We start from the raw sequence: 16,092 nt of genomic DNA on the forward strand, positions 1-16,092 counted from the left end.
CCTTTCCATTTTCTTGAGCTACTGAAATGTTGTCTAAACACGGCAATAACAGAAAACTGAGCTGCTTTTATGTATCAAATATAAAAACAGTAAGAAGATCTCCCTGTGAATGGTGCTCTGAAAGAAAACAAACTACATGCAGGAAAGCTGAGAGATGAACATCGAAATCAGTTAGGTAATCAGAGGATTAACAGACCTCTATTTTAGGTCCAAATAATTTTAAATGTGTTTGTTCTGCAGCAATTTCAGCATTTTGAAGCAGCTGAATTTCTCATCACATTCTCACCTAAATTTCTCTCCAACAAAATGTTTAAGCAAAAATTTTCCTGGAACAAATGCTTTTCCAGGTTTACTGATGCATGCAAGTTTATAAATAAATAAAAACTCAAACCAGTAACTGATAATCTTTGATGTTTATCTGCCGATTGCGCTGAGAAAATCTGTATGAAGGGAAGGTTCTGTATAGTTGGAGGACTTTTACTTCTTCTAAGACAGGAAATCAAAAGTGTCTGAATGGCAGTGCTGTAAAGGCATTTTTCTGTGATCATCTCCGAGCTACCTCTATAGACAACTATGTGGTCTCTACTACTCTTATCTGTGGAGAGGGAGCAGGTACTTGTATTTTTCTTCTGCACTATCTTACATTTCACATCCTGAATTTGTCTAAAGCTTATTATAAAAAGCTGAGTTCAGCCAGAACAGTCATGTGGCGGACAAAAAAAGAACAGATATTCACCCAGACTTTCCTACACATCAGCACACATTAAAATGGAAGAATTCAAACCTATTAAGTTTAACTCTCAGATAAATGTAACTGGGACCCAAAATCACTATATGTGAAATTCAGTATTAGAGATAAACTGAACTTTAGGGACAGTAATGAATAAGTGAGTCTTTTAAAACAGTAATTTTTCCAAATTATTGTGAGATTAATTGAGAATACTTCTCACTTGAGAAAAGTGTTCTTTTTTGTAAAGAGAACAAATTGTTTAAAGAACTAGACAGAAAACCTCAGTGTTATCAAAACCAAAATTGCAGTAAACAATCTCAATTACATCATTAAACTGCAAAGGTCTCCATCTCCTTTAAATGACCAAGGAAATGAAGCTTTTATCATCAATTTAAATCAACATCTCTATGCAGGAGAGAGGGGCACTACTGCTTTGCACACAGGTTACTAATTCACACAACTCCCCTCTTGCTACTGACTACTTGCTTTCCACACGCTTACAAAGATAAGGTAAGATACACCCTTAAAAGATGTTCAAAGAAACCTTTGCTTACTTCATTTCCATTCTGCTCATTAGCTGGGGACAGATGAAAGTAGTTCAAGAGAAGGAGCAAGAAAGAACGACGGGGAGGAGAGAAAGTGAGGGAGACTGAGATAGAAAGGGAAGGAAAGGGAATGAGATGGAAAGAATGAACAAGCAGAGAAGGCAGGGAGGGAGCAGAGGAAGGAGGGAAAGAGATCTTTATATGATGGAAGAGAATGGACAGAAATAATTATGAAAAATTTGTGGAACTACAGGAGACTGTCACTAAAAGATACTTCAGCATATGAGGATCTAAACTGGACTGAGACTACCAGGGGTTCAACTTGTTCTAGGACTGGCAAACAGCAGTCAATGGTAAACTCTCATTTACTAAGAATATGAAATAATGTTCATATACCAAAAAGAATTTTTCCTTCCAAAAACCTTCAAAATAAAACTATTTGCAAGGATTAGTTTTCTGATCAGCAGAACCACTGAAAACTTGTTTTTTATGCGTGTGTTTTGAGGTTGAGTTTCTGCATTGATTTGATGGCATCTAATATAGTGAAGTTCACGTTGCGGTTTCCCTCTCATGGGACTCTGCATACATGCAATTTTCACTAGATAGCTGCCTGTCTTTCATAAAACATCAAAGAAAATAATACCCTTCTGTTTTTTTCTATGTCAATTTAGCAGAAATTAGACAACGGGCTCCAATATCCTTGGGTGCGTGGAACAGTCAGAGAATTGCATAAGTATTGCTTCCTCAGGAAACCCAGCTAAATGCACATGACACACAAAAGTTGCCTCTCTAAAACAGTAGTCCAAGCAAGAAGAGACAACCACAGAATTTCTCAATGGACAACTCAGTCATTAATTGCAATCTTATCAATTCAATTATAGTGCAAACTTGGACAAAAATACCAAACAGTAATGAAATAATCAACTTATAAACACATACAAACAAACAGAAAAAGAACAGATCTTCAGCAAGGACTTTCAATAAGAACACAGTAAAGAGGAAAATGAAGAGGACAAAAGTCAAGCTGAACATTGTTGAACAAGCCGAACAACAATGTCCATGAAAGTTAATACCATGCTTCTTTCACCAGAAAGCCACTTCTAAAAAGTGAAAACTGTGGGGGGAAGTAAAGAGGTCTTTCCATATCTCTGAAAATGCAGAGTTTGATTTCTCACAGAGAACAAAATACTGTATGTAGGTACAAGCTTTCACAGATAAATTGGTACTTCCTGTTGGAACTTTTTACTTGTTACAGCTAGGGTTATAACATGAATGGTAGTGTGTAACAGTCATGGAACAAGGAGTATGCAAATGACTATGGACATCTTTAGTTTGGATTTACAAAACCTGGGAAGAGACCGATCTTCAAAATCCTCCTCATAGAGAGGGATTGTCTCTGAGACAGAAGCCCATTCAGTCAGGGTTAACTGCATCACTTGGTGGTTGTTACTCTATTATTCTCTCTCTCACTCTCTCAAGAAACAGCTGCAAAATAAACTGGTGGAGCATTGACCTCACCAACTGAGGTTGTTAAACACTCCTTCCTTACAGGTTTACTTTTTCATGAAAACAACAAGTAAAGTACTAAAATAAAAATAATTTCTAAGTTATACCAATGGAAAGTGATGTTACATGGCAAAATAACATTTTACAGACAATATAAAGAGACATTAAGATGGATGTATACAAAAGAATCCCATGATACTTCAGAGTGATACACTGGTTTGAAATAGCACTGTCAAAGCCTTCCAAAGAAAAAGCTTTTCCTGAAAATCAGTTATTTAACTACCAGTAATAGAAGGACTCTTGTAAGAGATCTAGCATACATAATGTGGTACAAGTTTCTCCTCGGTAATTGTATAGATTTTGTCATGAAGGGTTTAAAAATACATTTAGGAACAAGCTAAAGATCCTAGGGGTAACTAAGTCAAAGGTTTTTAACTTATGTTATTTCACACATTACTTTTCAATAGCAGTCAAAAATAATTGAAATAAACATCTTAAAAAGAACATAGATTCATGTAGAAGCTGGAATTTGCATTCTTCAGGATGGGTGAAAAATTTCAGAAATAAATGCACTTTTTTTTTTAGAGCTTTTTTTTTTAATCTACTTTACCAGTAATAGTCGCAGCTTCAGCAGACAATGGTTGCTGATTGAGACTACTTGTTTCTGAATCTATGTGGAGTGTAGTTAGACTGGCCAGTTCTTGCTCCTCAGCACTCTGCTGCTGTCCTGAAACTGCATCAACGTCAGTAGAAGCTGGTGTCCCTGCCTCAGTGCCAAAGCTGAAATCTGTGAGGAAAACACTGTATTAACTTAGAACCTTCAAACAGCACTGAAACGAAAAAAACTCAAAGGCCCAGGATCTCCAAACTCCTCCATGGAAATGTTGTATGTGCATCTTCTATGCTACTAATGCACTGTTGCAAAATTTACATAAAATGTAACAGCACAAAATAATTCACTACTTTGAATAATCTCTTTCCTGTAAGATTGAACCTGTGACTACACGTCTCCAGAAGACATTCCTGCTTTATGTCCTGTATTCTGCTTGGTTGCTGTAAGGGCACCTACATGCAAATAAAGTAAAAATAATGGACTTATATATTAAGGAATTTATTTGCAAAATTTACAAGTTGGAAGAAATATTCAAGTTTGTTGTAAAATCACTAAATTAAAAATATTATGACAAATGATACTCTAACAAATGTTATTTTCAGCACTAAAGAAAAATGTCAGGCTGAAATGTAGGCTTAAATACCATTACGTAGTTGCATAATAGCAACATATATAAAAATTGCAATTTCTTCAATAAATTTTATCATATAAACATTATTTTTATCTTATGTAATATATGAAGTCATAATTCCTAGCAACCATAATGACCCCTTCTGTTCAACAAGGGTGGGAATGGATAAACAAAATGAATGAAAAGCATTATGTTATTACACAAAGCACATTAATTTTAACAAAGCTTACTAATTTAAACATGATAATACACTTAGTATCTTGATTAATCTATAGCTACACAAAGGCCACTGTAAAAATATCAGAAGCCCTTCTTTTAGTTTTGCCTAAGTGTTTTCAAAAGAATTAAAAACACTTCCAAAATAAGTAAGTAACCTTTAATTTTGATATTTTGTGCAAAATAGATGGATGCACTCCAGGGAAAAGACAATATTGCTTCCTAACTTCTGTTTAGTGTTGTTCTGCTTTTTGCACACAAGTATTATTTTGAAAAGCAGTATTTCACTGCTCTCTTTTTTAATATACTAAAACCACAGTAGCCTCTTCTTGTTGCATTATTTTGAAATTATTAGCAAGTTAATCTCTCTCTACAGAAAATTGCTGGCACACAACTTTACCAGGAAAAAAAAAAAAAAGGGAATTTGTAATCAATTAATAAAAAAATGCTATTACTTTTGGAAAAATATACTTGCTTTCAAATTTGCGGCCATCATACTGGAAGGCGCTGAAGGAGTCAGAGTGGCTGTCTGAACTGATGAGGTCACTGCTGCCCGCACTGGCAGGTGATGTCCATTCGGAAGGTACGCCTGGGTCATCTACAGGACGCATTTGGTTCTGCTTGTTCAATATATCAGGAAGGTCTTTAGGAACTTCCAGGCTCCCAGGACTGCTTCCTCTTCTTGTCACATTCTACACATTGAAGAGACATAAACTATCTTACAATCTTGGATGGTTTATTTACATAAACTGGAAAAAGCAATCTCACATTTGCTGAAGTCAGAATGTAACAAATAGTTCTTAAGTACCTAAACCAGAAACTGTCATCATACTAAATATATAGCCAAAGCTTTCCAAAGCCCCAGACAGGCAGCAGCAACTGAAGAGTTCACGCAGTCAGAGAATTTCATAAATACAAATTTTATTTGCACAATGAATTTTTTGACATATATCATAAAAGGCTAAATTTCAGACTAGCATGGGTCACACACATTATAGGTAAGACTTGAGAGAGCAAAATAGTAAAAAAGTATACTACATCTAAATTACTAAAGAAAACCTGTTAACCTTGGTTTCAGGCACAAGTAGAAAAAAATGTCAAGCAATATTGCCTTTTCTGGCCTATAGGCTACCATGCTAAAAGCAAAAATTTAATTTATACAACCAGCAAATGAAATTACTAATTCATGCATTAATCTCCCTATGATTAAACCTCAACTCTGATACTAGTTTGGACACCAAAGACCACATATAGCAGAAATAAGGCATGCAGATTTGCTCATATACAAGTAAGGTGGTGGTCTATCTGAGGTCTTTCTTTAGAGCATATTTTTCCACAGATAGGACTGTTTGCTTGAGAGGGAAGAGAGACAAAAGTAGAAAAGCCATTTTATGAAATAGCTTGAAATCTTTATGCATTGTGAGACTAATGATGCGTTCCTTTTACACTAGGCCCAATCACTTCTGCATTCTTTTACTATCCTACTACTGATTAAAGATTAACTCAGACTGACAAGCTTTTTGTGATAAGGTTTTAGCATTCAATATATACAGCAACCTAAAACTAATCTTAATAACTTGTGTACTGTTTTAAGAAGGCATATCTATTGTTGTGTGCCAATTACAAAAATGAGTGGCAGTGTCAGAGTAGTACTCAAACTTATCTCGACTCTTTTCTGCTACGTAGGGAAAGTATCAATTCTCAAAACAAATAGTATTCTCTCCTTTTCTCTCTTCTTCTGGGCCAGCTGTGATGATATCTGTTTTATTAATTTGCAGACTAAGTTAACCTTTTTTATAGACTTCAAGTTAGCATTCTGTGTTGTAATTCAAGACTTATTAACAAGAATACTTTGCACCAATAATCAAGTTTCATAAACATGAGTTCAGTACAAAAGAGAAAAAAGAATACATATAGATAAACTCTATAGATCCTCTGTTGCCATTTATACAAGATGATGATAAATAAACAATTTTAATCACTTGCAGAAATCTTCTTCTGCCCCTTATCAGCAACTCCTTATTGACAACTTTCTATAGGAAAATGTCTTAAAATGACCTTCTTCAAAACATCTAATCAGAAAAAAGGATTAAACAATTTTGAAACACTGTATTTAAATTGTTGCCCATTCTGTTCTTCATTTGTAACTTTTGTTTTAATTTTCCCTTTTGTTGCTAGTTAACAAGCACTTATCTCTTCAACTGAGTTGTCTCATTCTGCAAGCATTCAACAGTAACCAGAAATTCTTGACTTAAAATTGATTAAAATTTCTCGTTATGAATGCCATTCCAAACAACATGACACTTCTGGAAAAGCACAGGAAGAAAGCATATGAAAAGTTGGTTTGACTACCAATACGCTACTTACAAGATATTATTCAACAGCTGGAAGTGCAATAAAAAAAATTAAGAAAAAACATACATTGGAGCAGTTTTTTAGTCTGATGCATTGACTATACCTGTAGAGAACAGTACTGTACTACAGCATGATACTTAACTACATACCACCCTGAGGACTGCAAATTTACATAGAAACTATTATTCTGAAAGTGTCCATGTACAGAGATCTTTACAGGTTCAATTCAATGAGACTATTCACCTGACAGTAACTTCTGCATTGCTTCCACAATGGAGATTTAAAAGATATGAAAACACAAATGGTAAAAAATGGCATGAATCTATCTCAAAGACAAGGAATAATTAAGCAGTATTCTTAATGCTGATTCATAAAAGCCAGAGAAATACATTTTAGTGAACTGATTTATAATGTCATTGGCAAGTTGGCACACATATGCAGACATAAGTACTGAAATGTAGCAAGTTTAAACACTTACCAGTGCACTACCACTGCGGAGTCTCTCAGCTATAAATTCATCCATGAGGTCAGGAACATTTGTATTGCTACTGCCAATATCACTATCAATAGGGTGCAGCTTTTGATTCATGTCCTCTCTATTAGCTAAAAGCAAATGAACAACCATTTATAGTAAAGAACGTATCAAGGCATTTTCAAAACAAAATGCAACAAATGAAAAAACCTGCTAATTAACAGAAATAAAAAAAAATCAAAATTGCCGAACATGCATTTTAAGAATGTCCCTCTTTTAAAGCAGACTCTACTTTCAGAATTAGTACGGCTTCTTCTTCCCACTAAGCAGGGGTTAGTTGATTTCCAGTTCCACCTTCAAGAGCAGGAAGCTTATAGGTAAGCACTACTCAAAGTTGTTAATGCTTGCTTTAAGGATAAAGCGTATGTTCTTCCTCCATATCACAAGTAACAAATGCTAAAAAAATTATGATTCCTACAGGCTTCTTCTTCATTGCATTCTTAATGAAAAGCAACGTAGTGGAAAAAGTAAACTAGGTTGTAATATATACTAATGATAAATGGCAATGTGGCACTGCATACAGCTAGTATAAATAGTGCAAAGAAAACATTACGTAATAAAATTACATGCTAGTACGTGGAATGAAAATTCTAACTCTGGATGATCAATGGTTATGAACAACTAATTAAGTTCACTCATTTATCAGTGTTACATTTTTGATATAACTATACTGTTCATATTTAACTGTGGCTGTTACACCTGACTTCATGATATTCACCTTTAAAGTCTTCAAGTTATTTCAGTTCATGTTCTTTTTATAATAATTTTTCCCCTCAGTGTCATCTCTCTTGAGACCACGATGTAGTTTATTCTAACAACGAGGCTCTGTTAAATGTTACAAATTTCAAATAACAGGTACTTCTAAAATTGGTGTTTCCTAGATATCTTTTTCAGAAGTACAGATTTTGCGGAGCAGCAAATCGTTTTTGCGAGACCCATGACAGTAATGCGCTCGGGTGCTGTGCTTACAGAGACTGCCCTCAGGTGGCATTAACATCTCAATGCAGGATGCATTGCAGAATCCTCTGTTAATCATGCCAACATAACAACGGGAAAAAAAGAAAACCTGCATTACTGCTGAAAGTTAATTTATTGTTCATTTAAGGTTATGTGAACTAAGACAATGGATATTAGAGCGACAGCCTTTATTTTTGACCAGTTCACAGAGGTCTCACAGTTAGCAGGAGAAAGACTATCATGAGACCTTCATGAACATCCATGGTTCCAAGAGAAAAAGAAAGCAATGAAAGATGTTGCCAAGATGTAACTGCAGCCATTTTGATGAATGAATATAGGAAGGCCTATGTCATGTTTTGAAAAAGACTCAAACAAAACCTTATGATTAGTCTCAGAGAACTGTTGTAAGGAAATCATTCCACTAGTAGCAGACTGCTGTTTCACACTATTTTTTAAAAATTATCTAAACTGACCTCCAAATATAAATTTGAGGGGTTTTTTTTTGTTTTGGAGGAGGAAAAGGAGGAAGAGGATGGGGAGGAAGAAGAAAACACACTAAATGAACCAGAAATACAATCATTTCAACCTAGCTGGTTGAGAGCCAGGTCCTTCAGATAAGCAAACTACACTCAGTGTGGAATAGCATATTCTGATAAAATATGCATACGCCAATCATACAGTAGGTTGAATTTTAAGGCTCTGCATGGTAGATGAAAATTCAGAAGTCTCAAGGCTCAGTCCTTTATTAGGTCATTTACTGTCTCTTCCTCTTCCCTAACCTGATGGTCTTCAGCAGCAAAGAGGTTCAACTAAATATCTTGAAAAGAAAAATTAGTAATTTAAAGTATGTAAATGTAACTTATGCTGGGAGAAAAATCAGCTGGCTGTAGGCGCATGCATAACCAAACAGGGAAAGCAGTGATCATCCCAAAGCCTTTTGATTGCTTATCAGAGCTTGCTTCAGTTGCATTAAGCCAAACTGGTGTTGCCTTTCTCCTTTTGCGCTCTGCACACTGTTAGTGCTCACCTGCAGCTTTCCTTCCAAAATAGCCCATTACATGACTGTACAGATCCCTCAGTGGAGCCTCTGCTGGCATTCTGTTCTGCCTCTGTGGGGAAACATTTGCCTTCGGCTTCGAAAGAGCATGTACAACAGTTTTATAAACACCACCCAGGGAGCCCTGTTGCTGTGCCGACTCCTGACCTGGTGCCCTAAAGGCACTACGATTATGGAACTGACTAACTGCAATACTTTCTTTCTGCAATACAGCTGCTTGAGTTTCTGTAGATTCTTTAATTTGCTTGCTGCCAGCTGAAGCAGCATTAATTGCATCTAGATGTCTATATATTCCAGGTCTAACCAGCTCTGTGGCAGTTGATGAGCTGGTGCTTGTACTGGTACTGCTGTTGCTGCTACCGCTACCACTACTGCTACTACTGAAGCCACCAAGTTTACGAAGTCTTGCTTTCCAAGCAGCCTCTTTGCTCTCAAGAGGATTGTAAAATTGAACCGATTCTGTAGATGGCCTAAAAGTAACATGAACACTATTTCTTTTTTTAGTCGTTATTTTCATGATTTTGGCCCTATGAGTTACAGTTTCAGAAATACTTCTTTTAGTTGGTGCCAGTTTGCTCGTGCCTGTGACGTAAGGCATTTGAGGGTCAACTTGCGCTTTAGGAAGAATTTTCTTTGCGTGGACAATACGTGAGTTGGTCAGCTTTTCATTAAACTGGGCACTTCTATGCTTTTCACCTACCACTGCTTCCACAACTAAATCTACATCAGTTTCAGTGGCTGCTTGCCTGTACAGGTATCTCTTCCCTTCTTTGCTGCCGGGACTACTTGACCCATGATCAAATACGCTTTCATACTGTTTATTTATATCTAAATGTCTGGCTTTATTGAGCGCTTGATTTCCTGTAAAGAAGTCTACTTGACTAGGTGCAATATTACTTATAAAGCCACTTGGGTTTTGTTCTAGGTGCAGCTCTGTGTTATCGTCTCTTTCTGTAACAGTGATGCTATTTGTGCATTGCCCAGTCTGATCTCTATTTTCTAATCCATCCAGTGGTAATCTATCATTCCTATTTACTGATGTATCAACGTCATGAGCAGAAGCCTTACATTTATCTATCTCAAAGTTACCGCAAAGTTCTTCTTTTTCTTTAAGATATTCTCTCAGAGAGGAAAGGAGATCATCTTCACCTTCAAGGTCAACATATTGGCTTTGTTCAAAGGCAGTGTTTGCAAATTCTACCGGCCCTATTAAATGACAAAGATGGTCATAAATACTATCCCCAACTTCCAAGGAGGACTCTCTGCTATTTGTATCAGTGATATGGCTTTCAGTGGATCTATGCATTGAAGAGGTCTCAGTGGAACTCTGTAAGCTTGGAGCATGATGGGATGAACTGTCAATGACAGGAACTGCACCTTTGGCTCGTTCAACTGCGAAAGGTTCCAGGATGTCAGAGGTGCTGCTGCTTCGTGGCAGTGGCTGTTCCTCATTTAATGCACCAAAAACTTCACTTGGAGCATCCTCACTCTGTGAAAAATGTCTGACTCGAGGTGGACGTGGAAGAATTTGAGCATCATCAATGTCTGTAGAAAAAAGTATATGTAACATGCACAAAAATTTACATAGAGAGACAATATATATTTACCACTACATCATAATTAAGTGACTTTAAGAGCCAGTAAAGTCCAGAGCCTTGTTTTCTTAGATACAACAAAAATACTTTTTCCAATACTAGAGTGTTAAAAGCACACGCACATAATATCCAGTACAGAATGTAATATAAATGAGTTAGACCATCAGAACACAGTTTTAAATGTTAACATGCATGAAAACAAACAGTGAGATCATGGAACGTTTGGAAATACAGTTAAAGCTAGAGCTGTGCCAATAAGTTCAATAATTCAACCAATCTTATTCCAGCTGGCTTGCTGAGGAAATGGTTACCGGAATACAAATTAGCTTAACAGTAGTACTCCCTTTGCAGAATTTACATCTTCAGAAAAATGGGCAACTCCAAAGAGAACAAGCAAGTTTTTTTGAAAATAAGGATTGTCTACTGAAGTGGCAAACTATTACTTTTAATTACTTGTATGAATATACATAAACTACTGAAATTTCAGAAAGAATACTATAATACACTTAAAAATATTACGGGATATATAATTTATAATTTACTTATGACTAAAAATTTTAAATTACAAGGAAGAGCTGACTATACAGAAGATATGACTATACATAATGGATAATTTAAAGATATACCCCGTTTCCCTAAAAGGATGTTTTGTCTCTCATCTTCAAAATGTGAAACTAAATACTTAATGAAGGCTTACCTCCCCCTCTTCTTCCAGTTTGACTCAGCAAATGTAACATACATGAGAATTACAGAATTAAGGACTCTGACACAGAAAAACATCCTGCAGCCTCACAACAGTTAACATTAGAGTAGACCCAGTTTTGTTTATGAAAAGAGCAGAACATGTTATGACCAATTAAATTAGTGATTCCTCGTCTCTGTTGAGACATTTACTAATATGTTAGTATGGGTACAAATCATAGTTAACTGTAATGAAAGCCACAATTCAAACATGGATCACCTAGGAATTGTACAGAAGTATCTTCAGGTCACTTTACATCATCCACAAAAATAAAGAACCTTCACAACACCTCTTCAGATTTCCTGATATGTTATAGGAATACTATATACCATCAAATCACCAGTGCAGGCAAGGCTAAATATCCCGTACAGACAATTCAACTAACTGCAAGACTTCATGCTATTCCTTGCAGTCTTTTTATGAGATAAGCATTTGAACAGCAAGGTAAAAACAGCTTACTCAATTTTCTGTTGGTTTCTTTCTGATAGAATCCTTTATTTCCCAGATTAATTTTTTACTACCTGCTACTTAAAAAGTTGTAGATACACTTTCAAAGTCAGGAACAACAGTAAAGAGCTTAAATGAACACCAGCAAGAGTTATTTGCCACAATAAAGAGACTTACCTTGTTGTTCTATCTAGAGGGTTTAACTTCAGGACTGCAGTGGTGAATTTACTTAATATCAGAACAAAATCTAAGCCCCTTTCTCTCCCCTAACTTTGATGTGTTACAGTCAAAATAAAGTAACTATTTTATAATAATATTTTAAAATATTTCTATTATTACTAAATATAATCTATAAATATTACAAAATATTTCTAATTATTACTTTGTGGATCTATATATTTCAGTAATATTGAATATTGATAATCTGAAGTCCCCTTAAAACCTGTTTTGAAGTGCACACATTTTTCTGAGAATTAGAACTGGAGCTGAATTTTCTCATATTTTGCTTCTGAGCAAAGCATATAAACCAGAGGAATGAGGTATATCTGTACTTAACTAAACATACGTGTTTCAAGAAGATGAAAAGTGGTATTTCCATGTTCAACTTTTCAGAGAAGTTAAAATTTGAAAATTAAAGTTTGTCCTCATACAAAATTTACAGAATTGCAAAGAAGCTATCAGACAGGAAATTGAGAGATCTATATTGGAAAAAAGAGAAGAGACATCCAAACTATCTCAGAAAAGAAACATAAACTGAAAAATTGTCAAATATAACACAGTCCATTGTCCTTTTCCTCTTCAGTTTTGATAAGCAACAAATTTCTCATCATTGTTCAACTTATTACTAACTACATGAATGAACACCCTCTGAAACAAATGGTGTCTCTCTCTAGTTGGAACTGTTATTTCAAACTCTCTCTTGACTTAGGCAGAGATTAACACAGGTTATGCTCCCATAGTCTCAAGCTATTTCTTACAGCTGCAAAGAAAGGATTATAGGCTTCAGTCAAAAATACGTATGATATTATATATATGGGATTAATATACGCAACTATGATACACCAATCTCATCTTGAGCCCTCAGTATGCATACTTCTTATCTATTATAAACTCAATCTTATCTAAAGCAGCAGTCTAGGAATCACATGCTTGCTTGCATGGAGTGATCCTGACTTTCTAAGATGTTAGAAATAACTGGACAGAGAAGTCACAATGCACACAAAGCAACTCCACACACTGAAATAAATTCAGCTAGATTATTTCAGTGTTGATCCAGAATTAATCTTAGGTGCTCACATATGCATGACTAGCACGTACAAGTACACGTTTTCAAATAAACATATGGTTGTGCCAATAGAGATTTCTTTTTTGTAGAACTGAGGAAGAAACAAAGGAAATGAAACATGTACTGCTATTGCAAGACCAGCACTGAAAACACAGACAATATTTAAAAATCCAAACAAACCAGGACTCACTATTGCAACTATGCAGTCAAATTGGGACACCATGAACTCCCAAGGAGTTTGTACATTGCAATTGTGTGCCAGAAGGCTGTGTACCTGACACCCTGTGTGCACTTAGGAGAAATGCTGCTCTGGGTCCTTATATGTTACAATAAGGAAGAGACTGAAATTGGTAGACCTGGCCAATCTCACCAATCATAACTTTGCTTAAATCAACCTTACCTCTCCTTTTCTGCTAGAAGGCAGAAAGAGAACGTAGCTTTTCAGCATCAAGTGGGAGATGGATAAGCTAAAATACAAACTCATGGAGAGACACATTCTGACAAGACAGCGTGAGTAATAATAGAAGATTCCCCTATAAGGCTGGGAGAGGTTTATATCTCATCATGGAAAGTTAGTTCAGGAAGTAGAGAAAAAATAACGTTTTGCTTCTCAGCTTTCATTTTGATTTTTTTTTTTTAATAAGAACACAGTCTGTGATTTTCTGGGATTAAAGAATAATTACAGCCATACTGACATTACAGTTATGATTTCTTTATATTTCAGCTTAATGATTACTTACTGCTTTGAGAGCAAGGTTGTAAAGGTCCAATATGCATCTCCCTTTCATGTTAATACTACATTTGACTCTTTTAGTCCTGGTAGATAAGGAAAAATCTACCATCTGCAATTCATTAGTTTGTCCATTGCTTTTAGGAATCTTGCCTACACCTCATTAATACTTTGCTTCATGAGTGGTCTTCTACATGAAAATCCTCAACAGTTCCAGAATGAATAGTTATTTTAATAGTTATCTTGTCAAAGTGTAAGACTGGATTTGTTATGATTCTAACAGGCTAAAGGAAAAGTTCTTTTCAGAAATATTTGCAACAAATACACTATACTAAAATCACTTTAATAACTAAACACCTTAAAGCATAAATCACTTCCACTTTCTGGATATTATTTGAAAAGTTGCAAATATTCTGCATATGGAAATACAGCATAACTTAGAAACTACACAAAGGAAATACAATCTTAGGAGAAGCATTCTCTATGATGCTAGATGACTGAATGTCAATACTGAGCTTTTGCAAAATATTTTGTCAATCTACTGACTGATCTTCAAGAGAAATACTATGTATCAATAAATAACAAATTATAGTCAAGTGGGATGTTCTGCCATACTCTTGAAAATTAATATACTGTACAAAAAGTAAAGGTTTGGGTATAAATGCTTTTTGTTGGACTACCTGTCCAGATTTACCAGTGTTCAGTGAGTCTACCTTTCAATGGGGAGTTTCACAGCTAAAAACTAGCTGAATACTACTTTCAGAAACTTAATATTAGGCATTCTATTATTTTGGAATAGTTGAAACCTTCTCTCCTTCAAGCTGTGTTGGATCATAAAGTCATGTTGGATAACAGGGATATTTATACAATTATGAAATAAGATGAAGGGTTGTCAGAGCTAGCTACATATTGCTTCTACCATAAGTGTGTTCTAGATAATGAACAATTTGATTACTTCCCAAATTACATACTGTACCTCTGGAAACAGAAAGCTCTCAGAAAATAACATTTACTGTAAGAAAAGGCAAGGAAAATGATAAAGCTTCATGTGAAAAAAAAAAAAGAAAAGACAGAGAGCGCAATTAAAAATGCAGAAAATTAAAAGAGCAAAGTGCACTCTGATCCAGTGGACAGTGTATCCTTTACTCTGCTACTTCCCCATCAACACTCTAATGGCTTGCTTTTCTTCACTAGAGCTTTTTAGTTTTCTGGCAGTGTTCAAGATTCTTGAGCACATCACGAAGCTGCAGCAACACCCAGGCTGCTTTTGAGAAGCCACAAAAACCAGGAAGGGCATAAGACCTTTCCTACGTTCAAAGTGCAAAGGTCTGTAACATCGCTTTACTTTTAAGAATTACATTGGTCATGCAGTTTTTGTATTGCATGAGTATCAACAGAAAGGATAATAGCAAGAGAGCCATAAGGTTTGGGACACATTAGAAGTAAGATGCAAGCCAGGACTTTTCAGAAACATAGATGATGAAATTGTCTACAACAGCACTTTTGCCTTCTTTAGGACAGGATAATTTAAGTATCTGATTATGTGACAAAATAATAGGTCACTCCCTTCTGCAGGTGCTCTTAAGATCTTCATTAAGAATTGACTATTTCCAACAATGCCATGGTCAGGTAAGATGTATTTCCTAACAGGTTGTTCATGTATCATTCCTATAAAAATCCCTATCTTCTAAGTTCTAATAATTTATATCTCAGAAAGATACCCTTTCCACTCATACATTTATTAATTTATTACATATAATTTGCATTTTATTAAACTTACTTTGTAATTGTTCGTTGTGAAAGTCTGGTCTCTTTAGAGTGGGTACCTTGAACTTTCCTGATTCTCCATTTATATTTTCAGACTGAACACTAAGGCACCAAATTTCTGTTTCACTACAAGAATTTTGTGACACAAGACAAAATACAACTATGAAGATTCAGTTCTTGGAAGTTCTTGAGTAACAAAGGCAGATAGGAGAGACAGAAAAGAAAAAAAATGTCCATAAAACCATTACTGCCATTAAGTCCTTATATTTGTACACAGTTTTGGACATATATATATAGAGTCCTCACACTATGCTTTCGGCTTGGTGGTTTGATTTTTTTTTTCATGCATTGGGACAAAGGCATAACACGAGTGCCAGCCTTAAC

At 35.4% G+C, this 16,092-nt stretch overlaps 1 protein-coding gene across 19 annotated transcripts in view; it reads right to left on the reverse strand.

Moving 5' to 3' along the window:
* The window catches only part of RALGAPA1 (Ral GTPase activating protein catalytic subunit alpha 1), a 142,620-nt gene that overhangs the window by 84,236 nt on the left and 42,292 nt on the right, over window positions 1-16,092 (reverse strand). For 10 of the 19 annotated variants that reach the window (XM_039386673.1, XM_027726880.2, XM_027726877.2 and 7 more), the window contains 4 exons: window positions 9,113-10,687; window positions 7,075-7,199; window positions 4,717-4,933; window positions 3,392-3,568 (listed from right to left, as the gene is read on the reverse strand). In XM_039386673.1, coding sequence (XP_039242607.1) covers window positions 3,392-3,568; window positions 4,717-4,933; window positions 7,075-7,199; window positions 9,113-10,687 — 2,094 coding nt within the window. The remainder of the gene's footprint in view (window positions 1-3,391; window positions 3,569-4,716; window positions 4,934-7,074; window positions 7,200-9,112; window positions 10,688-16,092) is intronic. The other 9 variants (XM_027726887.2, XM_039386686.1, XM_039386701.1 and 6 more) reach the window with 2 other exon arrangements.

This window comes from Pipra filicauda, unplaced genomic scaffold (genome assembly GCF_003945595.2).
Source record: "Pipra filicauda isolate LSUMZ 115617 unplaced genomic scaffold, ASM394559v2 scaffold11_size5308982_pilon, whole genome shotgun sequence".
NCBI lineage: Eukaryota > Metazoa > Chordata > Aves > Passeriformes > Pipridae > Pipra > Pipra filicauda.